Source organism: Perissodus microlepis, chromosome 9 (genome assembly GCF_051167445.1).
Source record: "Perissodus microlepis isolate ML-2025 ecotype Zambia chromosome 9, ASM5116744v1, whole genome shotgun sequence".
Classification (NCBI taxonomy): Eukaryota; Metazoa; Chordata; class Actinopteri; order Cichliformes; family Cichlidae; genus Perissodus; species Perissodus microlepis.
Window position 1 is genome coordinate 30,261,770 of NC_140469.1, and position 27,706 is coordinate 30,289,475.

A 27,706-nucleotide genomic window follows, 5' to 3' on the forward strand; every position below is an offset into this window, starting at 1 on the left:
GAGATCAGCGTGAACCACGTGGGTCTCTGCTCCCTGATCTGTTTCCTGTGTTTGGAAAGAGTTCCAGCTTCATCACGGAGTTTCTCTCGGTTTGTGGGCTCATCTAAAGGTAAGCACCGAGCTAACTTTACTGTGAGTTCAGTTCATGTTGAGTTTAGCTCCTGAACAGTGGCGGTCGTAGCCTGTTTGGCGCCCTGGGCGAACACTCCCTCTGCCCCCCCCCCCCCCCCCCCCCACCCACAAAACATATTAAGGATTGTACATTAACATAAAACTGTTGTACACACACACACATATGAAGAGAGAGAGAGTATGCATAGTATGCAAACGGCCAAACAGCCATCATAATTCGTTATACAATGAGAACAGGACAAATCAACAAGTGACAATGACTAATTAATATTAAAATCTGTAACATAATGTATTGTTTGGAGTTTAGTCTGTTACTGTTGCTATTTTTACCATTTCTTCTTGGAGCAACTGTAATCCACATTATTTCCTTAGGGATTAATAAAGTATTCTGACTCTGATTGTTTCAGGATGACCTGCCATTATCCAATGACACGTCTGCTTACCTGTATCTTTTGCTCATTTCTCCTCCTCTTCTTTTCTGTTTTTTCTAAACTGAGGACCTGATGGCTTTGAGCTTTTCTTGTCCATCTTACATTGGTTTTAATTTTGCACTCCAGTATGAACACCCATCCCTCAACCCGAGGATCACCAGAACATAACCTAATAGACCTACACCTTAGTTCACAGGTTCACTTTGTCTAGGGTGCATTTCTGAGATTTCACACAACCCAGGATTCAAATCATGAATACATAATGGGCTTGAATTTACAACATTATAAATGAAATGTGCTCTACTTGGAAGCAGCCGGCCCCTCCCCTTTCGACGGGTTGTGTGTGAGACTTTAAATCATCAAACTGTAAATTAAAAATTTTAAATTGTTATTGATCCCTTTACCCCTGGTCTTAAAGTGTATATTTATTTTCTTACTCTTCTTATATTTATTGTTTGTTTACTTGCACTGCTGTAACTGGAGCCTCGTCGTCTCATCTCTCTATATACTGGACTGTATGTAGCGGAGATGACAATAAAGTTTACTTTGACTTCGGCAGCAAGCAGGCGCACTGAGGGCTCTCGCGCTCACTTTTCGTGTATAGAATTTCGAAAAAACATCGGTGCAAATTATAAGTCTGTATTATAATGTCTGGTGTTTACGTGTTTGTTGGTTTGTTTTTATTTTGTTTTATTTTGCGAGTTGGTTATTAGATGCTGCTCCAGCCGGTCAGAGAATCCCCCGCCGCCCCGTCCTCTCCTCTCTGCGCCGCAAGCAGCAGGCCCACCTCGCAAACGGAGGGCGCCCTTACTCCCAGCAAATGGGCGATAGAAAACCGATTGGTGCGTATGCCATTCCCAATATGCGCTGGCTGGGGAGCATGAGTACGAGCATTTTTTTTTCTTTTCCTGATGCCCGTGATGCCGCCCCCCACCACGATGCTGCCCCGGGCAACTGCCCCTGTCGCCCGTATCTAAAACCGCTACTGGTGCTGAATGAGGTCTTCTGCTGCTCTCCTCGGTGTCTGTTCAGTTTATTGTGAACACGTTGAGAGAAGAGTGAGAGAGTGTTTGGAGAAAAACACCAACTAATCATTAGCTCAGCATGCTGGGAGAAGTTGAGCGTTTGCTCGGAGGAAGTTGGAGCAGAAAAGTCTTTTCATTGGCCCTGCAGCTGTTTTTCTGCATGCACCAAACTTCTACAGCCTCATTTCTATTTGAAGTGACCCGAGCAATCAGTAGTTTTCTGATGAGGCAGCAGGCTCTCCAGGGCAGAGACAATGTTCTTATTTTTCTCCTCCTTCTCCCTGAGGGTCTTCCACTTTAAGCTGGGTCCTTTTTATTCCAGTCTCTCTGTAAATAGTTATGTTGTTTATATTTATGTTTAATGTTTTTCTGTTTGAGAATTTTAATATTATTTGAAATAAATTTTTGTAATGACTAATGTCTCAGTTCTACTACACAGCAAATATTGGCACAGAACTTGACACATGTAGAATTTATTTCATATTATACTAATGAAAATACTAATACTAATATATAGCAACATAGTGATGACCAACATAGTGATGACCAATTATTTAAGAGAATAAAGAGAGGTTAGTTCCAGGAGCTGCCCCGTCGTCCAGGGGCAGCTCCTGGAGCAAATGGTGAAACTCACCAAACTGCTCACGCCTCTGGAGTACCTGATGGACCCAGGTACGGTGAGGACGTCCTTTACGCCGCTGCTCTGTTCTCCACAGTAAATAGAAAAGGGAGACTCTCTCTTCAAACGCTAGCTCGACAGCTGCCATCTTGCAAACATACCGTCTGGCACAACTTCCTCCCACATTTCCACGTCAATAATTCACGTTGGACACGCGTCGAGGTGTGAATTTGCATGCGTCAAGCTAGGGGCGTCTGGCGCGTTTTGGTCGTGTCTACTGCATTCGGTGTGAACACACCATAAAATCTGGGACTCTCCACCATTTGAACCTAGAACTGAAGAAGCTTCTCAGACGAGAGGTGAAACGTCTTCAAGCAACTTAATGAAGTGGTGATCATGTCCAGGCCATGTTTTATAATCACAGGGGTTGCTGAAGGTGTTGAATGTCTTGGGTGGGGGAGTAACAGGTCATTGTTGGTAGAATCCACAGCAGGAGCTGTTCAGGCTGATGACTAGGTGTGAAATGTTGGTAGAGTGGGGTCTTTAGGTTTGTGCTTGGTTCACTGTCTGAGTGTTTTCCAGACAGAATCAGAGTCATTAGCTGAAAACAGTTTTTGGAGTTTAGCCTCACTAAACCTGAACAAGGAATGAATGAATGCCTTTATTTGTCGGTTGCAGTTGCCTGCAACTGAAATTACTGGTTCCCAAAAGGGAGTCAGCATGAGAAGAAAACAAGAACTCCATAGCAGATAAAGTAAGCACCGATATCATCATACCATAACACCATAAAACACAGACAAGCAACATGGGGGAGTATGCCGTGTGCACAGCTGCATCTGCAATCTTGCGATCCCGACTCCGGTTGAGCCGCTGTCCACATGGGAGGTAAGCATGGGGAGGCGTTGGATTCGAGTAAGGGAGGGTGGTGGTGAGGGTGTATTAGTGTACATGTGTGCGTGCGTTTCGGGATGCGTGTCCTGTGTTCAGCCTGAGAAAGTGGCCTTCCGCCTATTAGGCAAAGATCAACAGTCCGCAGCCTACTGAGGTGGCAATGAAGAATCAGGCAAGAGAGTCAGCTCGTTCTCGTTATCATATCTGAGGGAAGAATTGTTGTTGTTCGCCTCAGCCTTCAAGCGTCCAGCTGGCGCCTTCGGGGTGGGGGGTAGCCGCATGAGAAATCATGGTTATGTTGTTTTCGGACGAACAGACTGCATCAATTTTACAGTTGTTCTTAATGTCCATCACTGGTCTCCAGGTGTATCTCCCGTTTAAGAGCTGTGAGCTCCTCCAAGATCTTTCCCATATTTTGTTCAGTGAGAACAGTCCAAGCACTCACAGCTCTTCCCACACTTTCGATCATAGCGACTAGCCTTGTGCCGGTTTGAACAGCAGTCACCACTTTCTTCAATTTCCGATAAGCCAGGGCCATGCCAGCTCCGATCAGCAAGAATCCTGTTATCATGGTTCCAAATAGGTAGATGTCTCCAATATCCTCGATAGACAGTCCCGCTAGGCACACAACATGCCACTTCTGCCACCCGTCCATCGTGTATCCAGCAGGGAACGTCCCTTCAGGACACTCGGGCTCTCCCGAACCCAGGCTTCTCGTTGAGAATAGAGTGCCAATTGCGTTAAGGGACCAGTTGATCAAATTCATAGTTCTTCTTTAGGTTTTAGAGAACAAGAGTGAGAATGAGACACTCTCTCAGGGTTTGACTCAGACAAGACCAGACAACGACATAGAAGCAAGCGAGCAGGGAAGATTACGGGGAGGAGAGCGTGAAAGATGTGTCCGTCTCCTCCGAGAGCCAAAGTGGGGAAAAAAGAAACTGTCTCCCCTTTAGCTTAGCTGTAAACCAGAGCTCGTCAGTATTCTAACTCATCCTGGTGTGTGATGCTGTGCAGCTGTCCTCACAGATGCTGATGTCACAGGACGTCACAGCATCTCTATAATAATCCAAACTGTTGATAACAATCTTGAAAACGTCCCAGTCGGTGCAGTCCAGACACACCTGCAGATTCTCCACAGCCTCATCAGTCCACTGCTTCAGTGTCTTCACAAAAGCTTTAGAGAGTTTCAGTTTGTGCCTGTTTGCAGGGATCAAGTGAACCATGACATGGTCTGAGAATCTTGATGTAGTTTGAGATGATGACCCTCTTACTATCAGCTCACCTTCTGTTTTGTAGAGTATTTTTTAAACCATTTTGTTTAATAAAATCTATGAGGTTCAAATGAAGCACCAAACTGCAGTTACTCAGTCAGTGGAGGTTCAGTAGTGCAGTTTTTCACCGCTGTTGTTAACTGAAGGCTGACACACTGACTGAAGACATTTAGTTTGAGTGGATTTGAGCTTTCCATCTCAGCTTCTTTTGGTCAAGGATGAAATACATATAAATATTTTTTGTTCCAGCTGATCATCAGGAGGAGATGAGCCATTTACACTCAGCTCAGCCACTACAGAGGAAACAATGACTTCAACCCAAAAGGTGAGCAAAAATATCACTGTGGACGTTACAACTCTCATTGTAGCACATCATTGTAATGTGATAATATAAGCAGAAGGTGGCGGTAACACACCTACAATGTCTTTGATTCCACTAATGGACTTTCAGTTTGTTCCACGACTGCATTTCACTCACTCATTTGTATCTCTGTCACTGCAGGACCAACATGGAGCGAGAAGTCAGCGCTCTCAGGAGGCCGACAAACCTCACAGAAGAAAGGGAGAGAAGAAATATAGCTGTAAAGAGTGTGGGAAGGATTTTACTCGGGCTGGAAGCTTAAAAACACACCAACTCATCCACAGTGGAGTTAAAGCTTTCAGCTGTGAGTTGTGTGGAAAATCTTTTACCCAGGCTGGACACTTGAAACGACACCAGCTGACCCACAGTGGAGTTAAAGCTTACAGCTGTGAGTTGTGTCGAAAGTTTTTCAACCAGGCTGTACACTTAAAAAGACACCAACTCATCCACAGTGGAATTAAACAGTACAACTGTGACTTGTGTGGAGAGTTTTTTACCCAGCCTGGAAGCTTGAAAAGACACCAACTCATCCACAGTGTAGTTAAACCGTACACCTGTGACTTGTGTGGAAATGCTTTTACCCAGGCTCAAAGCTTAAAAACACACCAACTCATCCACAGTGGAGTTAAAGCGTACACCTGTGACTTGTGTGGGAAATCTTTTACCCAGGCTCGACACTTAAAAGCACACCAACTCATCCACAGTGGAGTTAAAGCACACAGCTGCGATCAGTGTGGTAAAGCTTTTACTCACAGTAGCCACTTACAGAATCATCTAGTTACCCACTCTGGAATTAATGCGCACAGATGTGACATTTGTGGAAAAACTTTCAGTCGCAATGGGGACCTAAATAGACACATCCGCATTCATACTGGACAGGATGTTTACTGCTGTGATCAGTGTTGGAAACCGTTTACAACAGATGCACAGTTACAAAGCCACATGTTTACCCACACTGAGGAGAGACCTTATAAATGTGACATGTGTGAGAAGACTTTTAAATCTCCACGTTACCTGAAAATACACCAACAGATCCACACCAGAAAGAAACTCTACAAGTGCAGTTACTGTGAGGTATGTATTTATATTTCTATCTTCTAATTTCAGTGTCACTGTTTGGCTCATTAAATTGTGTTAGCATGTTAGTAATTCTACTGGACTCAATGGCATCTACTGGAATTTGGAAAATGTCAGTAAAGAACATGATGAGTCATCTAACTAACAGCAATTATTACTGTTACTTTGTATCCATATTTGAGGATTTACAGTTGCAATTGTTTTGAAGCATTATTTAAATTAGTCCTAAGAGCAACTGGTGAAAAGTCATCTTAATTCCAGTCACTCTGCACTAACTGGATCGAATGGGATATGGATCTTGTAAATGGCGCTAATTGATCTTCTCGGATGGGAGGTGAAACATCTTTGAGAAACTTTAAAAACTCCAGATGCTTTTCTTTATAAGCTCCTTAGACTACGATAACGTACGACTGAGAACCTTCACAGACAATACGGCTGGGTATGATTTCTACAACTCCTTTAAATTCTGATTCAGTTTGATTTTGACTATTATAATTATGATCATTTAGCATGGATATATATACTGTAGAGGAACCCTGTAAAATAAATATATTAATTTCCAAATAAAGAACAGATCTTTACACAGTTACTTATGGTACTTTTTAAAATTTATTTCTGAGATTTGTGGTATTTCCACAGTATATTTCCTCCATTTTGCACATGGACATCTGGTTTTATTTGTGGTCTCACCGTCAGTGGAGTCTCAGTCCCAGCTCACTTAACTCTCACTTCCAAGTTTCAAAAAAACAAATATATTTAAAAAATCTCCTGAAATTTCCTTTCCTATTAATTTGTGTGAATGTGTGAGTAAGGTATGTTGTATAAGGTGCTTTGAGTGCTCAGAGTAGAAAAGTGCTCTATATGAACCAGTCAATTTTACTTGTATTCACTAACTTAACAACAGGAGGGTCATCTAACTAAAACCAATCAGTGTATCCCACCTGACCCCCTCAGAATCAGCTGACTTTTAATAGTCTCCAAGTTTTATTTAAATGTCCTATGTATGTATAAGTATGGTGAGAGTCTGTTTGCAGCCAGGGTAGCAGTGCTTCTTGCTGTTCCTCTACATCAAAGACATTTATTGTAGCCCATTAAGCTGAGTGTTATAATGTAAACAGTAAAATATAATTGGATGTTGTCAGAGATGCTCTTTATTTCAGGTGGCGTTCAGGATTAAAATGTTGAAGGACTGACTTACACTGTCTTTGTGTCTTTGTTTAGAAGCAGAGCGACACAGATGGATCCAGTTCTCAACCCTATTGTCAGTGTGGTGGTGGGAAAGCGTTTCGTTGTGACCTTTGTGGAAAAACTTTCAATCAGCAACGAAGCCTAAAAAAGCATCAACTTAGACACACACGAGACAAAATGATCTACTGTAAAGAATGTGGAAGAGGCTTCCCCACTCAATCTGATTTTAAACAACATGAACTGTTCCACGGTGGGGTTTAAAAGCACGCCTGTAACCAGTGCTTACCAGCTTAAAAGACATAAACGAGTCCACACAGGAGAGAAACCATACAAGTGTAGACACTGTAACAAAAGGTTCTCACAATCGAGCAGTCGTAACCTTCATGAACGTACACATGTTGAAGGGAACTTCAGCTGTGACCAGTGTGACAAGAGCTTCAAGAATCTCAGTTCATACTCCAAACACAAACGATCCCATTCTCATTATACATTATCTGCTCTGTGCAAACAGAGTAAGCGTGATCATTAAATCATTCCTATTACTGAATCACAATGACTCTGCAGAGACAGAAAGATCCTCTTCTGGTTTCAGGGTCAGACTTAAAAACCTTGAGATCAGGCTCCACAGAGTTCAGATGGACTCCTGTAAAGAGTGTCAGCTGATGTCACACTTGGATCTCACAAGGTAGCTCTGATTTCTGGACCTGCAGTAAATAATCCTGAATCTTAAATTTAATAAGATGCAAGTATAGATGTGTACATCAAGTTTTTGTGTTTTAATTTTAATGGATTTTATTGCTCTGAAATGTTATTCCTGTTACATTTACATAATTCCCCCTCAGAAAACAGTAGTGTTTAGTTGTAATACTTGTATTATAAAGTTATAGAAATATCTTTTAAAGCCAACTGATAAGTGTCAGTCTTGGTAGCCGGGGATCGGTCTGCCAGGGCCTCCGCTCCTGGCCACCGCCTGACTCACATTGCACCCGACCCCTACGGTGCCTCCTGCGGGTGGTGGGCCTGCAGGAAGATGGGGCCCTGTCCCTTTTTCGGGGTGTGTCCCCATGGACTAAGGCCCGGCCAGCCTACGCTCGCCCTCGGGCACCCTCCCCGGGCCTGACTCCAAGGCGTGTCCCCGGTAACCATATCCCAGGCAGGGTGAACTGTTCCCTCGATGGTGTTTTCATAGGGGTCTTCTAAATCGCTCTTTGTCCAACCGATGCCAAACCGATGATGTCACAGGTTCGGAGTTTTGACTGCCGTCCCCTCTTAATTTAACTGTGATTAATATGTTATGAAGCTTAACTTTAATCTTTAAAAAACATTAAGATTTGTAAGTTATCTAAGAGACTTGTATATCATATTTAACCTGAGTAGCAAAAGGCCGAGGGGGGGTTGAAAACGATGTGTGGGAGTCTGTTCTCGCTGGGCTCTAGTGATCCTTGACCTCGCAGTCTGCTATCAAGCTGGTGGGTAACAGGCATCTCCGGAAACGTCGAAGCACTTTTGTATATATGGGATATCTTGATAAATCAAGCAGATATTTGAAGTTTACACAACTACATTCTATCCTGAAAATAACTTAAAAGTTTATTTTGTGACCCAGAAAGAGTAATATTTAAAAATTTTTAGCCACGCTCCTCCGCCGTTGCCGTGTTTAAATTTTGGACGAAATGCATTCTGGGATATTTAGCTGTACCAAGTCCACACAAGTCACCACCAATGCATGCTCGATAAAACGGGCGGAGCGAGAACACATCTGGGAATTTTTTGCGTTCTCTGCTTGATGCGCATGTCACTGTCACTAACTGATCCGTACCGGAAACCCGATCGGTACCACGCATGTGCGAAAGGCCACTACTTCCGCTCATTTACGATAGTTACGGGTCAGAGTATCTGTTAAGATGTTAACAATAATAAGTATCTCTTAAAATGTTATAATGAAACATTTCAATTTAACGTAGAGAAAAATGAAAAATAAAAAGATAGCCACAGATCAGGACTCCCCGATTCTTACTGCACATGTATGTGCAAAGTCAGACCGTACAAATCGGGTCTACCCGATTCGTACCGCGCATGTGCAGATGTTTTCTTCTTCTTCTGTTTCTTTTAATGGCAGTTTACTCCCCAGTGTACGAGGATACTGCCACCTGCTGACTGAGCGAATGAACCCTATTGTAAACTGAACTAGGCGTGTTAAATTTGATTTAGCGGTAGTCGAGTGTGTTTATGCTTGTCTGTGTGGAGAGGATTGTTGGAATAGTGATGATGATTTCCGCTATCACTGTCAATTGTCAGTAAACACTTAATCTGGGTGATGAATCTTCATGTGACATATTACTAGAGCTGTATTATAAAGTCTGTAATTAGGCGCCATTCTTCTTATTTTACAGCGTTGTTGTTCAATTGGGGGACGCTCTCTGTTAAGGAGAAAAGCATGAATTTGTTTGTATATGGATTATCTGTTGTTTAAATGTCCCGGGCAGTCGAAAAGGAGGCAGAGCTGTTGAGAAATGCTAGGAGCTAACTGGACGCTAACCGTGTCACTCAAATAATTAACTGTCGCAATGTTGGCAAAGAGAAGAAATGACGTAAGATTTGCGCATGCATGGTATGGATCGGGTAGCGGCAGCGTACTTTGAATTGGAACAGTACTTGGTCTCCAACTGATGACGTATCATGAGTAGGGATGGGTATCGTTTAGGTTTTATCCGATACCAGTACCAAACCGGTAGTTTTGAAACGGTGCTTAAACGGTGCTCGAACCGGTGCTTAAGGAATGGAGAACACAAAATTGGTCCAAAAACCTCTCATGTTCAGCTGTTTTTTTTAATAAAAAGATAACAATGTTAGCCTTTTCTGCAGCTATAGGGGATTTATGGCATCACTCTTGGCCAAAAACCTCTCATGTTTAGCTGTTTTCCACTTTTTCTTTGGTCATTTTAGCCTTTTTGACCAGGGTGAAGGGAGTATCTGCCATCAAACAAGAAGACAGCCGCATGTAACTACGACTGTGTTTGCTAGTTCACCTTACATGCATTCATTTAATAACGTGGTTAGCCTACTCAACGTAAATTACACACAAGCAACATGAAGCTACTCACGCAGAGAAGAACGGCTGCTGCTGCCATCATCATCCGTCATCATTTCTGCTACACTGGCAGGGCTAGGGGCCAGGACTCTCCTCTTCGGGTTTTTGGGGGATGTTGCTAACTCCGGGTCAGTTAATAGGCAACCCACCCGCAGTAGATGTGCACGGTGTGAGGTCTTGCAGCAAGCTATCAAATACGGCGCATTTCTCAGCTTTTAAGAAAATGCTATACGTCACCAGGTGTTTCATCAGATTCGAGGTGTTACCTCCTTTGACAGTATCACAGTATCAGCTTAAAGCACTTGTTGCAGGCTGCTGAGTTTGCATCTTTTTCTGTGAAGTACAGCCAGACTTTTGACCGCTTCGCCTTGGGCATTTTTAATCTGTAGCTCTGCTCTACAAGAACGTACGTACCTGGGCCCACCTACTACGCTTGCAAAGGTAAAATGATTGGCTGGAATCCAAAGTGTATGACATCTCAGAAAAAAAAGCACCGAAATGTGCGCAGCTTTTCGGTCTGGTTACTACCGTTCATGTCAGAACCGGTGCCATTATGGCACCGGATACCGGTACCCATCCCTACTCACGAGTACACGAGAACACAAGTACGCATATTGAGACAGGCCCAATTTCTTCACCCTCTGCCAGGATTCTGTGAGGAACATAACGTCCAAGCTATCACTCATTAAAAAAAGCCATTTAGTATAAATGATTTGTTGGCATATAGATTTGAAACAAAGAACTGAAAAACACTTGAAATATATTTGCATATAAGACATACATGAAAACACAAAAACTGTCATTGTAGTGGGTTTTTTTTTAAGTTTAAAGAATATGATAAGTGGTAAGACAATGAATTTTACTTCTCACTGTCACTGTACATGTTATGTAGCAGTATCCATTTTATCATGCATGTATGCCACTTTTCTCTGCTGACTGGAAATGTTTTTTCTTTTGTTTTCATGAAATAAACTAGACTAAATTAGACTTTCACAGTCTGTTTGTTTTTTGTTTTTTTTACTTTTTTTCTGCTTTTGTTCACTCCAAGCTGGTCAAAAACCCACAGACAGGCAGAGTAAACTAACAATGTGGCTCAATCACTGTATTAGTACCTTGTTTTTCATAAACACAAACAGGTGACTGACTGAGATAAATGTTATTGTCGTCCACTTTGACCATTCTGAACATTGAAAGAGATTTTTTCAAGAGTTACACTTTGTGTATTTCCTTAAGTTAGTTACATCCAACATTAATATGTTCTCTTTAAATCCATCTTCCCTAAGATGCTTGCAGACATTTCACCTCTCATCCAAGAACCTTCTTCAGTTCCAGGGTCAAATGGTGGAGAGTCCCAGATCTAAGCCCTGTGGGAGTGCCCCCCCGAGGGGGACAATGGACCCCCTAATGATCCTCTACCTAATCACTTGAGCCAAGGTGTAAAAACGGCCAGGATTCTGTGAGGAACATAATGTCCAAGCTATCACTCATTAAAAAAAGCCATTTAGTATAAATGATTTGTTGGCATATAGATTTGAAACAAAGAACTGAAAAACACTTGAAATATATTTGCATATAAGACATACATGAAAACACAAAAACTGTCATTGTAGTGGGGTTTTTTTTAGTTTAAAGAATATGATAAATATAAACTACTATGTAAATTATTGTTTTTGGCAAGAAAATGTATTATTTTCAATTGGATTAATGGAAAACTACCAACAATAACTCAGTGGTATAAAGAAATCTTTAGAGCTTTACCAATGGAAAGACTGAGTGCAAAATTAAGTGGCAATGATGATATTTTTTTGGATATGTGGCGCCCTCTAATGGATTACTTACCTGATGATCTGAAGAAAACCACAGTGAGAGGGGCAGGCCCACTCCAATGGCGGGTTGGGTTTGTCAGGACAAATGTGTAAATGCGTGGTAGACCAAATTATTTACCATACTGTATTAGTTTTCCGTTTACATGTCTCAGACTGCTTATTATGTTATTTTTGTTTTGGGTTTTTTTTGTTTTTCCTTTGTTGTTGTTCTGGTAGTTTTTTTGTTTTTTGGTTTTTTGGGGGATAAAAGGGAAAAAATAAATAAATAAGAAAAAAGTTTCTCGTACTCATGCTGCCCCGACATACTGCCAACGTATTTTTGGGATAATAATAATAATGGATTGCATTTATATAGCACTTTTCGGGGCCCTCAAAGCGCTGTACAATTCCACTATTCATTCACTCTCACATTCACACACTGGTGGAGGCAAGCTACAGTTGTAGCCACAGTTGTAGCCACAGCTGCCCTGGGGTAGACTGACAGAAGCGAGGCTGCCATATCGCGCCATCGGCCCCTCTGGCCAACACCAGTAGGCGGTAGGTGAAGTGTCTTGCCCAAGGACACGACAACCGAGACTGTCCGAGCCGGGGCTCGAACCGGCAACCTTCCGGTTACAAAACAAACTGCCAACTCTTTGAGGCACGATCGCCCCGATGGCATAGGCACCGATCGGTTTTCTTTCGCCCATTTGCTGGGAGTAAAGGCGCCTTCCATTTGCGAGGTGCCCCTGCTGCTTGCCAAACATAGGGAGGAGAGGGGCGGGGCGGGGGCGGGGGGGGATTCTCTGGCTGGTTGGAGCAGCACCTAATATCCAACTCGCAAAATAAAACAAAATAAAAACAATCCAACAAACACGAAAAGACCAGACATTATAACACAGACTTAGAATTTGCAGCAATGTTTTTTCTAAATTCTATACACGAAAAGTGAGCATGAGAGCCCTCGGTGTGGCTGCTTGCTGCTTTTCTGAAGTCAAAGTAAAAAGAGGGAGTGTTTGCTCAGGGTACCAAACAGGCTAGGACCGCCCCTGCCCACCTCTACTGATGAGTTTACTGTCAGCATTGTAATTATAAGTTTAAAGGCTGTAGGTTGCAGCAATTGCTCATACACTGTGTATAAATGTTACAGGGCTCAGTGCTGGTTCTAATTTCAAGCTTTACATTGTGGATGAATTTAGAAATTCATATTTTATTGCACAAATCATTATTTAAATGAGAATTCTTTATTTCTATGTGTGTGATTCTTGTGGTCCTCCATAAGAATCCCACCCGGATGTAACATTGTTACAGAGGGACGAGTGTGAGGCTGTTCCAACTCTCAGTACCGCTCTTCTCTTTTCCTGAGTCCTTAGCAATTCTCCTTCCCACGATGACGTTTTCATCAGCACGATCTGATATCCTCGTGTCGGTGTTCCCACATCATCATAATAAATGTTGTTCCAGGTTCAACATTGCAAGTGACCAAACACATTGTTGTGACATCATACTTTTGCGACTCCGGGATAAACCGCCTTAAAAAAATCTACTTAACTTGGTTGAGACATAACATTTTAACAATAAAAGTATAGATAACCCCCCCTCTCCCTCCCAAAATGGTTTGTTCCAGCTCTCCCCTACTCTGGCTCTAGCGCCCTTTCTGCCAGAGCCATGGTGGCTGAGACGCAGCTGAGCGGAGGTGGAAGTGCCTGGCTTAAAACAGGACATATTAGCTGCATTTAACCTTCAGTTACTCTTTATATAGTTCGGTAGGAGTCAGACAATGTTTCTTTTTAGCTGAAAAACATTACACCAGGTAACCTGCCGTGTTGAAAACTTGTTTTCCGACAATGTTTGCTACCCTACAATCCGTCCTGTTCTGTAGTAAAATCAGCGACATTTCATTGTCCTGTTGCTCCCATTGAAATGTATACAGCCTATTTAAAATCTAAAACTTATAATTGTCCGTAGCCTGCTGTTGTTACCACTGTCCTGTTAGAAATGGATACTAACTAGCTAACTGACTGAATGCCCATTAACCTTATAACTCCTGTTGTGTGTGTGTGTGTGTGTGTGTGTGTGTGTGTGTGTGTGTGTGTGTTTGTGTACAGAGAGACAGCCAGGTTTATAAGGGATATAAGGAAGTTTTTTCAAAAAAAAGGAGCCACATTCAGGTAAAAGTGTAAAATCAAACGATCCGTGAATCAGGAATAATGTTGGATAGGTGTTTCAATATTTATATATTTTATTAGATATACATGCGGTTTGGTTATTTGCCTTTTGGTTGAAAGTACACTGAGAGAGGACTTTTTCATTGGTGATCTTAATAGAATTTTTTTCATATTAATGTAATTTTTCATCTAATTGAATCTATTTGTGTATGATTGTCAGTCCAAAGAGGGAGAGAGGAAAGAGGGGAATGGGAGGAGAAAGTAAGAACCAAGAAGAACCAGGTAAGAAAACAGACAGGGAACAGTGACAGGCAAAACAGAAACTGTTAAACTGACAAAGACAAAAAACCTGATTTTACTCAACACAATCTGGAAGTTGTGTCCTCCCTATATTAAAGCTGCTGTACAGAATCTGCAAAACAAACTGGGTTGAAACATTTTTGACCCTCTTTAACAACATTCCAACATAACATTATCATTGATTGGGGAGATTAAAATTAATGATATATTTTATGTAGTTCAGCCACAACTCTACTAAAACCTCAGCCAGTAATAGGTAGGCCAACTTTTGGACCGTCCAGTTGTCTGTATGACGGCCACAGTACGTACATCACATTTGCACACTATCAGAAAGAGCCATACAGCCCTGGTGGAGTGAGGAGCTGTAAAGAGAAGCAGATGCTCTGTTTATATTCTAAAAATGTTTTAAGCTTGTTTCAAAGATTCTGTACTGCAGCTTTAAATGTTTTCCAAAAGCACACATACACTTATCAGTGTTTCTCAAACTTTTTACAGTGTGTACCACCTGATAAAAATGTCAAGCTCTCCCAAGTACCACTATGAAAGCATGAAAGTCATAAATCTTACAACACTTTTACTCACTATGAGCATCATTCATTATTCTTCCCCAGTAATTAAGGTTAGGATATGTATTTTTTTAAATTCCAATCCATTCTTCTTTTGCAGCATTTAAATAACCTTTATCAGATTTGATGGTTTTGTTACAGACTTTTCAAAAAAGTGTTTTGTTTTTCTTTCACAAATGTGGGGATTAAATTGTGTTAAAATGTAAAAAACAGTGATGTCATGTTTTGAGACGAGGACCCAGGCACAGAGAGACTTTATGAATTTAGGAATCTTATGATTTAATAAAGAAATTTGCAGACTTGCACAGAGATGGTAAAATTATGATGACTCATAACGGAGAAGAAGACAACAGACGATGAGGACAGGGAGGAACAGGGGTTTAAATGCACTAAGGAGACAGTTATAGAGAACTTGGGACAACTGGAGACATTTAAGGATGCAGGGACTGACAGCGACAGGGAAGAAGTCTCATCGTGACGTGTAAAGTTTATCTTGCCTGGCTGGGCAGCTCTCTGGGTGCTCAGCACCCCCAAAGCTTTAATCCTAGGATCGCCCCTGGTTCTAACCTTCATTTTATGGACACACAGTGTGAGCACTCAAGTCGCATCAGAGCATCGGGCCGTATAGTGTAAGACCCTGCATCGTGACTTACGAACTTCTAACCCCTGCGAGTCAATCGTACAGTTTGAGCAGGAGCTGAATCGGGCGACTAAAAAAAATCGCACAGTGTGAGCCCAGCATAAGGAAAAGAGGTTAGCAAAAGGAGGTAGACGGTACTTTTGAAAAAACAAAAACAAAAAAACCCCACGTGGTTACGCTGCGCAGCTGTGTCACGTGACCACACAGCAACAAACCACAGATGAGCAGGAAAAAGGGGGCGGAGCAAAGTGTGTGTGTGTGCGCGCGCAGGAGAGGAGTCGAGCAGAGAGAGCTGTTTTTTCATGAAACGGGAGTGAACTAGTGAACTTAGAGGAGAGAAACGAACTAAAGTATCGATCATAAACCACTACCAACGTCCTGATCGATATCTGCATCGATCTGCCCACCCTTGTCTCCTGGATCGTAGCTGCGATCAGCGTGAACCACGTGGGTCTCTGCTCCCTGATCTGTTTCCTGTGTTTGGAAAGAGTTCCGGCTTCATCACGGAGTTTCTCTCGGTTTGTGGGCTCATCTAAAGGTAAGCACCGAGCTAACTTTACTGTGAGTTCAGTTCATGTTGAGTTTAGCTCCTGAATGAGGTCTTCTGCTGCTCTCCTCGGTGTCTGTTCACAGTTTATTGTGAACACGTTGAGAGAAGAGTGAGAGAGTGTTTGGAGAAAAACACCAACTAATCATTAGCTCAGCATGCTGGGAGAAGTTGAGCGTTTGCTGGCAGAAAGTTGGAGCAGAAAAGTCTTTTCATTGTCCCTGTAGCTGTTTTTCTGCCTGCACCAAACTTCTACAGCCTCATTTCTATTTGAAGTGATAACAGGAAACCAGAACGATCTGCTGCAGTATCAGGGTCACAATAAATTTTATTGTCCAGCTGCTGTGGATGAACACATGAGAGGAAGTGAACTCCTACAGTCTCATTTTAATGAGTCTGGCTGCTGTAAAGTGATGCACGGGAAGATGGTAAATGGTAGTGATGGGCAGATGAAGCTTCATGAAGCACTGAAGCTTTTCATCTAATTGGTTCACCCCAGCGCAAAGCGTCTTGAAGCTTCATTTGCTCTAGTAGGACACGTACTGGACGTAAAAATATTAGTTGGCCTGAATTTGAAGAGTGTGGCCTTTTGCACACAGCCTGTAAATGTCAACAACAAAAGGAGTGTGTAAAACATCCATATTGTAGTGATGCAGTATACTGTGTATATTTATACTGGCAGTATGGAAAATGATCATTTGGAAATGCTTAAAATGGAAATGATCATTTACTGTGAGGTGAGGTGTGGTTGGGGTGTGGACAGTAGTTGTGCTTTTGTAACGTTGAGGTATGGACAGCTACACACTGAGGCTTTGAGCCTCAGTCCTGCCTGTTCACATTTTATTCTGTAAAAACTAAATTTTCACTGCTTTTATGACCTTTTTAGTGGGGAGAACATAGCTAGGATTTAATGATTTAACAAATCTTTTAAATTCTTTGTCCTCCACAATGCTAAATGGCTGGGAGTCCTCAATCACCATGCTAACCAGGTCTTCATCTATTTGAGATTGTTCTCCTGAGGAAAGACAATAAAGACAAAGCACAAATATAAATATCACAAACGTAACTTATTGCATTGTATGATATTGTTATATCATTTAGTTACATTACTGCATGCTATATTATCATTGCATTTGATGGCTCACCTGGTCTTGCTCCACAATCGGTGTTCCCCTTATTCTCATGCAAAGCTCTGTAGTGCCTAAGCATGGATGAGGTGTTGTTGTTATATCCCAGCTCCCTGGCACATCGCAAACACTTCACCTTGTACAAAAGTAAAGCCGCTTAACATCAATTGTATTACACCATCAGTATTATGAAAATACATCTTCTGTAGAAATTTACATACCTTGTTGGGAGGAATAAGATCAAAATGTTCCCACACAGGGGAGGACATCCTCCTCTTCTTAGCCGGCTCCATTCTCTCCTGACTTTCTCTCCTCACTCTCATAAACCTCCAAACTGTCTCCAAACTCTCACTAACCGCAACTCTCCATCAAACACCCACATTTTTGAATGAAGTCTGAGGGGTATATATCTCTGTCATAGCTCGCGGCAAAGTTCGAACCACTTCATGAACCAGTCACGTGGTACAGCCGGGCAGCGAGGCTTCGGACGTCATCATTTTCAGCTCCTCCCATAAATGAAGCAAGCCTCGATACGCGCATCGCGGAAACGCCCGTCCATTACTCGACACAAGCTTCGAAGCCTCGATACAGAACGTCACATCACTAGTAAATGGCCTGTATTTGTATAGCACTTTACTAGTCCCTAAGGACCCCAAAGCGCTTTACACATTCAGTCATCCACACACTGGTGATGGCAAGCTACAGAGGCGAGGCTGTCGGACACTGGCGCCACTGGGCCCTCTGAACACAATGGGTGAAGTGTCTTGCCCAAGGACACAACAACCGAGACTGTCGTAGCCGGGGCTCGAACCAGCAACCTTCTGATTACAAGACGAATTGCCAACTCTTGAGCCACGATCGCCCCGATGTTAACAACAGATGTTAACAAAAGCTAATGAAACAGAGATGAAAGTTCATATTTGAAAGCACTGAGAATTAAAATAAATTGTGGTGGTTAATGTGCAGCTCTTGGTGATTTGGGGGAAGAATTATGTTTTTAATCATGTTGGGTATTGAATGGTGGTGTCACGGTTGTGGCAGCAATTGTGTGGTGTTGTGGAAAGGACCCTAAATGCTGGCATATATTATATGGCTCTGACCTTTTAACTACATTTCCAGTCACTCCATTTATGGCGTGACCTTTTAACAGACCAACATGTAAAAAGCATAAGTGAGCAGTCCTGCTAATCTTATAACAAGAGGAAAATGTGGATTCTTATGCGCAACAAAAAATTACAGCGAAGAGTCTGCTCCCTGCATGCTGTTCAGTTTTGTAGAGTTTTCTATCCATTTTGTTTAATAAAATCTATGAGGTTCAAATGAAGCACCAAACTGCAGTTACTCAGTTGGTGGAGGTTCAGTAGTGCAGTTTCTCACCGTCATTGTTAACTGGAGGCTGACACACTGACTGAAGACATTTAGTTTGAGTGGATTTGAGCTTTCCATCTCAGCTTCTTTTTGTCACGGGTGTAATACATATAAATATATTTTGTGTTCCAGCTGATCATCAGGAGGAGACGAGCCATTTAGACTCAGCTCAGCCACTACAGAGGAAACAATGACTTCAACCCAAAAGGTGAGCAAAAATATCACTGTTATTGAACCTGTGTGCACGTTATGGAGTTTCAGTTTGTTCCACGACTGCATTTCACTCACTGCCTCTGTTTGTATCCCTGTCACTGCAGGACCAACATGGAGCGAGACGTCAGCGCTCTCAGGAGGCCGATAAACCTCAAAGAAGAAAGAGAGAGAAAAAATACAGCTGTGACGAGTGTGGGAAGGGTTTTACCAAGGCTGAACACCTGAGAACACACCAACTCATCCACAGTGGAGTTAAACCGTACAGCTGTGACTTGTGTGAAAAATCTTTCACCCAACTTGGACACTTAAAAACACACCAACTCATCCACAGTGGAGTGAAAGCATACAGCTGTGATCAGTGTGGTAAATCTTTTGCTCTCAGTTGCACCTTAAAACGTCATCGAGTTACCCACACTGGAATTAAAGCGTACAGCTGTGACATTTGTGGAGAAACTTTCAGTCGGCTAGGGACCCGAAATATTCACCAACGGATTCACACTGGACATGATGTTTGCTGCTGTGTTCAGTGTGGAAAACTGTTTACAACAGATGCACAGTTACAACGCCACATGTTTACCCACAATGAGGAGAGATTGTATAAATGTGATCTGTGTGATAAGACTTTTAAAGCTCCATGTCACCTGAAACTCCACCAAGAGATCCACACCAGAAAGAAACTCTACAAGTGCAGTTACTGTGAGGTATGTATTTATATTTCTATCTTCTTATTTAAGACTGTGTGAGGAGAAAACTCCTAGGAGGCAAGAAACTCAGACTCAAAGATATTGCATGTACATGGGCGACGCCCCGACACGATCTGTTCTGCACTAACGTGTGCACTAGATGTGTCACGGAGGAATTGCGCGGGGCGTCAGTACCTCCTTTATTTTATACTCAAACAGCTTTCACAACATTAGTAGGTGTGGCATGTATAGAACTCAATAACAACTCCTTAAAAGGAGAAACCGTTAGCTTAGCTGGTTTATGTTGAAACAGGACGTAGGCGTTTAAATGTCATAGCACATATTCTCTGCACGCAATGTCTCACTTCCCTATTCTGCAGTTGTACAACTCATAAGCTCTTCTTCCTTTAAATGAAGCTACAAAATAAACATGACACAAAACTCAAAATCTCCCAACAGACTGACTATTTGAAACAACTCTGTTAATTAAATTGTGTTAGCATGTTAGTAATTCCACTGGATGCAAAGGCATCTACTGGATGTCCGTAAAGAACATAATAAGTCATCTTACTAAAAACAATGATTACTGTTACTTGGTATCCATGTTTGAGGTACAGTTGCATTGTTTTGAAGCATTGTTTAAATTATTTGTAATTTTCCAACCTCAACCTTCATGTTGAGTATAGGGATGGGTAGTCTAAGGAGCTTGTAAAGACAAGCATTTGGCCTTCTTTAAGTTTCTTGAAGACGTTTCACATCTCATCCGAGAAACTTCTTCAGTCTTTAGAACAATTAGTTCCATTCACAAGGTCCCAAGTTAATTCACTTGATTTGGTAGAGAGTCTCATCGTTTTTAAACCCTTAGGGCTTTAAAATCTGGGAAAACCTTCACAGACAACAGGGCTGGGTATTGTCACTGATTTCTAAAACTCATTCAGTTCTGATTCACAAGGTCCCGATCCAATTAGTTTAGACTGAATTTGATTTTGACTTTGTGTGCTGCCAGACATCTGGCTTTAGTTTTGGCCTCACCCTCAGTGGAGTCTCAGTCCCTGGTCACTTGACTCTCACATGGCTCCCTCTTGTTACCCACTTGCAAGTTTCATACATGGCAAAATACATTTAAAAAATATATATTGTACATATCAGACCTGCTCTATTTACTTGTATTCACTAACTGAACAACAGGAGGGTCATCTAACTAAAAGCAATCAGTGCGTCCTACCACACATTCAGAATCAACTTACTTTAATAGTCTGTTAGTTTTATTTACATGTCCTCAAAGTACCAATCAATCAATCAATCTTTATTTATAAAGCACTTTTCACACAGAAATGTAGCACAAAGTGCTTTACATGGTTAAAAGCAGCCCACCCCACCCCGCCCTCCAACTCACTCCCCACACTCTTTTTTTTGCCTGTCCCGTTTGGCTCTTTTGACATCAGAATTATTGTCTAAAGGCGAAGAAAGATGCCCAACGGATTTACTTTACCAAATGGACCATCCCAGCTTTGCCGTAATGGTCTGTTTGATTCACCTTTTATTGTTTATTTTATTTTTTATTTTCACTTGCTAAATACAGGACAGACTTGACTGAGGAAGAGAAAGGGGAGAAAGAAAGAGGGAAAGAAAAACAGCGGAGAAGAGGGACAAGGATAAAGGGCAAAAAAAAAAAAAAACCAACAAAATAAGCAGACAAAAAATACATATATCAATCACCTGGATCACCTGTTGAGAAAGAAAAAAAGAAAACAAGTAGAAGAAAAAGAGAGCAATAGAATAAACAACATGACGATGATCTATGGGAATATAACAGTAAAAACTAAATATTAAACATTATTGTGCAGCACGTAAGATCGACAGCGCACAGTGTGTTTTGAGGTAGGAGCCAAAAAGGGTGTAGTTTGTGTGTGTGAGCACCTGTGTGTACACCTGTGAGCATGGACGCGCTTGTTTTTAAAAGGTTCCTTCATGTAATGATCTGCTAGAGGGTGTGGGGGGGGCCACAGCCCCGTCCTCCAGGGCATGAAGCAGGTATGGAGGAGATCAAGACTCCAGACATCCAGAGGCCCTCAGAACACAAGAGACCAAGGAAGACCAACAGAGGGGCAGCCGCGCCACTGTCCCAGAAAGAGCTGAGGAGAGCCCCAGATGAGGGGTCACTCAGCAGCCGCGGAGCAGAAGCCAGTGGGGGTTGCAGTGACGTGTCCGTGAGCTCCGCCGGCAGCCAGCTGTGCCAGAGTGACCGAGCCCCAGGCTGAGAGGCCGAGGGCACCCCACCCCCGAAGTGGCCAGAGCGAGCCCCAGGCTCCAGGCCCCGATAAGAAGCCACCAAGGAGTGAGCCGGTGTGTACCTGGACGCAAAGAACCACCAACGCACCGATGTCTGAGGGCGTCTGCCACTGACAGGGGAAGTGGTGGGGGGAGATAGGCCTCCATACCTTGGAGGCCCTGAGATGTCCCCAGAGAGGTGGCGTCTGATACCCAACCTGACATATGGACACAGACAAACAGGCACACACAGATACAAACATCCATTCCCACCCTCATGCTCTCATATGCAATTACTCAACACTCACCCAACGTGGAGACAGACATAAAGAGACGCTGTACACACAATCACACTCCCCAAGCGTACTCTAAGAACCGGGTCTAGGTACCCTTGCCCTTGGAGGGGGAAACTGCACCCAGACCCAGGTGATGTTACCCTTTTCCCTGGGGTGGAGAGAAGCAGACCGCCCCGACTCCGCAGCAGCAGGGAGGCCCCACACTCCAGACCCCAGTCGGACGGCCAACTCCTCCTCCTGGCCCCCCGCTCCAGCAGGCCGCAGAGAACGGGGGTGAGAGAAGACTCCAAACCTCCCTCCGCCTGCTAATATGTAGTGTGTAGTGTTGATGCATGTGTGTTCTAAGGTGCATTTAAAACCCAGGAGGGCATGGAGCTACCTGCCAGAGAGCAGCAGGTAAGCGCATAGCCCCTCCTGCTAGCCCTCAATGTCTACATGTATTTAAAATTGAGAGGTGGGCAACGACGCCAGGGGTGAGGTTGTACACCCTGATGGTCTTTTGGGTTCCGTGTAGCATGCCCACCCCCAAGATCCTATATGTATGTGTTATAAGAGTGTGAGTAATGTGAATGTCTAAGTTGTGCGATAAAATTGAGGCACAGGCAGCCAGAAGGGGACAGAGAGGGGGGGGGATGCCTCCCCTGCACCCTGGTGACACACCTTTACCCCAAGGTGGGGGTAAAGGTGTGGGTGATTGTGGTGAAGCGGGAAGAGGGAGGCAGCTGGAGATGGGGAGGGAACGAAGGGAGGGGCAAGTGACCCCTCCCTGGGGCCAGCTCCCCGCTGACCCCAGTAGGCACCCCCATACTCTGCAACCCGCCAGGGAAAGGAAGCCCAGGCCCATCCAGACCGGGGCCCAGTTCAGCAGCGCCGCCCGGCCCCACAGAGCCCGGGACAGCCCACCCGACCCCACCAGAGAGAAAAATGCACTCACTCCGTCATCGACTCATCTTCCATACTACACAAGACAATAGACGCCCAGGCTGAGATCTTCCTTCACCTCTCCTATATCTCCCCCTCCTGCAGAGTGAGTTCCTGAAGAGAGGAGACCTCCTGCAAGATGTAACAATCTCCCCCACCAGTTGAAGAGCCCCCGAGGTTGCTCAATGCACTGGCGGCACCCTGCGCCAGGGCTGGGCCCCCATACACCCACCCGCCCACAACCCCAGCAACACACCAACCAGGACCCAAGCCCCCGAGGCCCAGCCAGGGCCCCAGCACAGAGACTGATCGAGACTGGTGGATTTTTGATAGTAGAGTTCAATGGATGTTGACATTTTTGAAGAGGCCGGAGGTTATTAATGGTTTTGGGATTACTGGATTTATGATAATTCTGTTGCTCTCTGTTTGTGATTATGACGGGTATTATGTTGACTGTGGGAGAGAGAGGTCCGAGTCCAGAGTTTTGTGTATTACTGTTAAAAGTGGAACAAATATAGGAGCTGGGACCAGGGGGACATCAGTCAGTGGCAGACAGATCAGCAGGTAATGTTGGTTTGGGTAATGACAGGGCCGTGTGCGGGAGTGCTGTACGCCAAATGCCAAATTGGCGGACAGCAGACGGCGTCCCCAGGCGTTGAGGTGTAGCCCATCTGCACCAAAAAGATGCCTCCTCTCCCAGAAGGCATCAAAATTGTTAATAAAACCCACACCATGGGAGACACAGGGGGAGGAAAGCCAGGTGTTAAGGCTGAGCAGCCGGCTGAAACGGCCTATCCCTCTGCCGCAGGTGGGGGTGGGCCCGGAGATAAAAGCACTCACCTGCAACTGACCAAGGAGGCTGAAGAGTTGGAGGAAGTCCAGCTTCAGCAGCTCGGATTGCTGTTTGGGGATGTCATTGGTGCCGATGTGGATGATGAGCTGGTTGGCCAGTGGGTGGGACGCCAGAATGTTGGGAATTCTGTCCACTATGTCGACAACGGTGGCTCCCGGGAACGACAGGGTGAGCACCCCCCTCATCCGCACGTTCCTGACGATGGAATCCCCGAGGACCAGCGTGGAGAGAGGAGGTGCCACCGGGGGCTGCTGGCCATCTGAGACGCACGCGCCACGGCACCGGGGGTGTTCAAATGGAGATGCACCAGCCGGACCGCGTGAGTGACTCCCAGGTAGCCGCGCCACAGGTCTTCTTCTCCAAGGAACCAGGGTAAAGCACAGCTCTCCGCGGTGAGTTTGCACCACAGCGTTGGGCTGCCCGCTGCGGCTCCGGTGGCGTAGTGGTGGAGATGGCGCAGACCTCAGCGACCCAGCGGGATGGCGAGGGCTAGCGGCCAGAGGAGGAAAGTCCACATTATCCAGGACATTGAATTTATTCTCCAGTACTACCGCACCGGAGGGGTGAGGTTGCGAGAGACGGATCCTCCTGGCCCCTCTGCAGCCACCGCGCGTCTCAACCACGGTCCATGGCGCTGGTTGGAGTGAAGTGGAGCTGACCAGAGCCTTTGGTCTGGCCCCTGGTTGAAACCAGCAGTTCTCGTCCGTGGCAGAAACACTAGCGACGCAAGTTGAGAGCCTGGGTTGACTGTTGGTGGGATCTTGGGACACAACAGCTGGGTGGTGCACTGTGTCGGCTAGCTCAGCGCTAGTAGTGGTGGTTTGAGCTTTGCCAAGGAGGATCGTGTCAAGTTCGCGTTACACCCCTTGGATTTGGTATAGCGTGGATATCCTTTGTTCCAGCTCGATCACTTTTTGGCTCAGGTTGATGCAGCTTTCACAACTGGATGTTGAGGTAAGTGGTGCCATGACTCACGCAGTATTTGACAGTATTTGTTCGCTGCACCTCGTTCACGAAGGCGCTGAGCTGCTTCAGTGGCTTCTCTATCAATACAACTAAGCTGTGTGTATAGTTTCACTGTAACAGTAAAATGTAACTGGATGTTGGCAGAGATGCTCTTTATTTCAAGCTTCATTCTGGATTAAAATGTTGAAGGACTGACTTACACTGTCTTTGTGTCTTTGTTTAGAAGCAGAGCGACACAGATGGATCCAGTTCTCAACCCTGTCGTCACTGTGGTGGTGGGAAAGACTTTCGTTGTGACCTTTGTGGAAAAATTTTCAGTAATCAAAAGAGCCTAAAGCTACATCAACGCAGACACACTGGAGACAAAATGAACTACTGCAAAGAATGTGGGAAAGGCTTCCCCATACCAAGTAAATTAAAACAACATGAACTTTTTCACAGTGGGGTTAAAAAGCACGTCTGTGACCAGTGTGGGTCATCCTTCACCTCTGCAGGTCACCTTAAAAGACACAAACGAGTCCACACAGGAGAGAAACCATACAAGTGCAGACACTGTGACAAAAGTTTCTCAGGTCCAGATAATCGGAAGGTTCATGAATGTACACATGTTGAAGGGAACTTCAGCTGTGACCAGTGTGACAAAAGGTTCGGTAATCTCAGTTCATACTCCAAACACAAACGATCCCACGCTGTAAATAAATTGTTTCACTGTTACCAATGTGCAAAAACATTCACTTCATTATCTGCTCTGTGCAAACATCAGCGTGATCATGAAATCACTCCCATCACTGGATCACAATGAATCTGAAGAGACAGAAAGATCCTCTTCTGGTTTCAGGGTCAGAGGTCAGGCTCCACAGGCTCTCAAGTTTGAAACTGTTGTGGGCGTGGGCTGTATTTCTGTGAAATACCAATTTGAACCACAAGGTGGAGCAGCAAGTCCATCTAAGCTTCATTTGATCAGGCAAAGAACATATTTATACTTACAGTGGTGGCCTGCAGAGGGCAAGGCATCTTTAGAAAATTGGGAACTGTTAGACGTTAAAGTTTGCAGATGACTGCTATTGTTCATCAGCTCCAGGACAGTGAGACGAGCGATGGCCAAGAACTCTGTTTGTTTTTTTTGTTTTTTTTAAATAGCTTGTTTAATTGTAACTTCTTTGGTTTAGTGTGATGGCTATGATTGATGTCTGTCTGCAAAAAGGTTGTAAAACTGATGGTGATAAAGATGTTAATGAAAACCTTTAAAACAAAAACAATTTTATTCCAGTAGTCAGATGAATAAATTAAATAACAATAAAACTGTGTTCATCAAACCAGTGAATCTGATCGCTGCCTCTATTGGTATCTGCATTTGGGTTCAGCTCTTGTGCCGGCCTGGAAAAATAACGTTGAAGTCAGACAATCATAAAAGAATAATGAGAAGGAAAACATTGAAGAAAATTTACAAAGCACCAACACGCCCTGCTGTAGGACATGATGGATACAGAGAGAAGGGGAAAGTTACCCAGACCCATCCATCCCTCCTTTCCTCCCCCTTTAAGGCGGATAAATACAACAAAATAAAATGATACGACCAAGACAAACACTGTGGAATTTTGTAAATAAAATAATAAACGTGAATTCACCGTGTAATTGTGTAACTTTATTAGCAGCGTCCTCCGGAAATGCGCCCACAAGATTGAGAGCAACATCCTCCTCTCTGCCCCTTAATGCTCTCTGGTCACTATGGTAACATGTAGATGTTTTTTTCAAAATAAAACACACAACTACAACATGGGAAAAAGACCCAGGCAAAGAGAGTTAATGAAAACCATAAATTTCACGCCCAAGCCTCAACTCTCGCGGCCCGGTACCAAACAACTCATGGACTGGTACCGGTCCATGGCCTGGGGCTTGGGGACCGCTGAAAATGGTTTAACATTCCACATTGTATACAAGACTTACAGGCAAATACAGAAACTAATTTCAGTGTGTTTTTCTTTTTAAGTTTAAAACATATCTTAAGTGGTAAGACAATGAATTTTACTTCTGACTGTCCATGTTATATAGCAGTATCCATTTTATCATGCATGTATGCTACTTTTTTCTGCTGACTGTAAATGTTTTTCTTTTGTATTCATGAAATAAACTAGACTTTCACAGTCTGCGTTTTTTACTGTTTCTGCTTTTGTTCACTCCAAGTTGGACAAAAACCCACAGACGGGCAGAATAAACTAACAATGTGGAGAAATCACAGACTGTGTATTAAATGGAAAATGGCCTGTATTTGTATAGCGCTTTACTTAGTCCCTAAGGACCCCAAAGTGCTTTACACTACATACAGTCCACCCATTCACAAACACATTCACACACTGGTGATGGGAAACAACATTGTAGCCACAGCTGCCCTGGGGCGTACTGACACTGATTAGTACCTTGTTTTTCATAAACACAAACACGTGACTGAGAGAAATGTCTTTGTTATCCACTTTGATCATTCTGAACATTGAAGGAGGTTTGTTCAAGAGTCACACTTTGTGTATTTCTTTAAGTTAGAACATAATAATGTTGGATATAACTATTTAAATTGATCTTCCCCTCGTGGTTTTGATGTGAAATGTTGTTAAACCATGTGTCAACTTGCGTTAGCATGACAGCAGATCATTCTGATGTACCTGTAAGAAGACTTAATGAAAAGGAAACTGACCCTAAACTAATTAAAAGCAGGTCACAGCTGAGTCAAAGGGTAAAAAAAATGAGGCCATGCTGTGTCCAGCGTGGCGACACGTGCAGTGTGATATTTCACACATGTGCAACCAGCTATACAGGAGGCTGAGAAGTCTTTTGGTTCAGTCCTTCTTGCAAGTGAAACTTATTCAAGAATTTACTCTGAGACTCTGTGGTCATTGCTTAA

The 27,706-nt window shown here is 43.7% G+C and overlaps 1 protein-coding gene across 1 annotated transcript; it reads left to right on the forward strand.

Moving 5' to 3' along the window:
• The first annotated feature begins 222 nt into the window (after positions 1 to 222).
• Positions 223 to 26,963, forward strand: LOC146380804 (uncharacterized). The gene is made up of 6 exons (XM_084939960.1): positions 223 to 4,694; positions 4,872 to 5,804; positions 7,029 to 7,250; positions 18,744 to 18,815; positions 18,925 to 19,521; positions 25,034 to 26,963. The coding sequence occupies exons 1-6, from the start codon at positions 4,677 to 4,679 to the stop codon at positions 25,610 to 25,612; spliced, it is 2,421 nt and encodes an 806-aa protein (XP_084796086.1). The 5' UTR covers positions 223 to 4,676; the 3' UTR covers positions 25,613 to 26,963.
• The last annotated feature ends 743 nt before the right edge of the window (positions 26,964 to 27,706 follow it).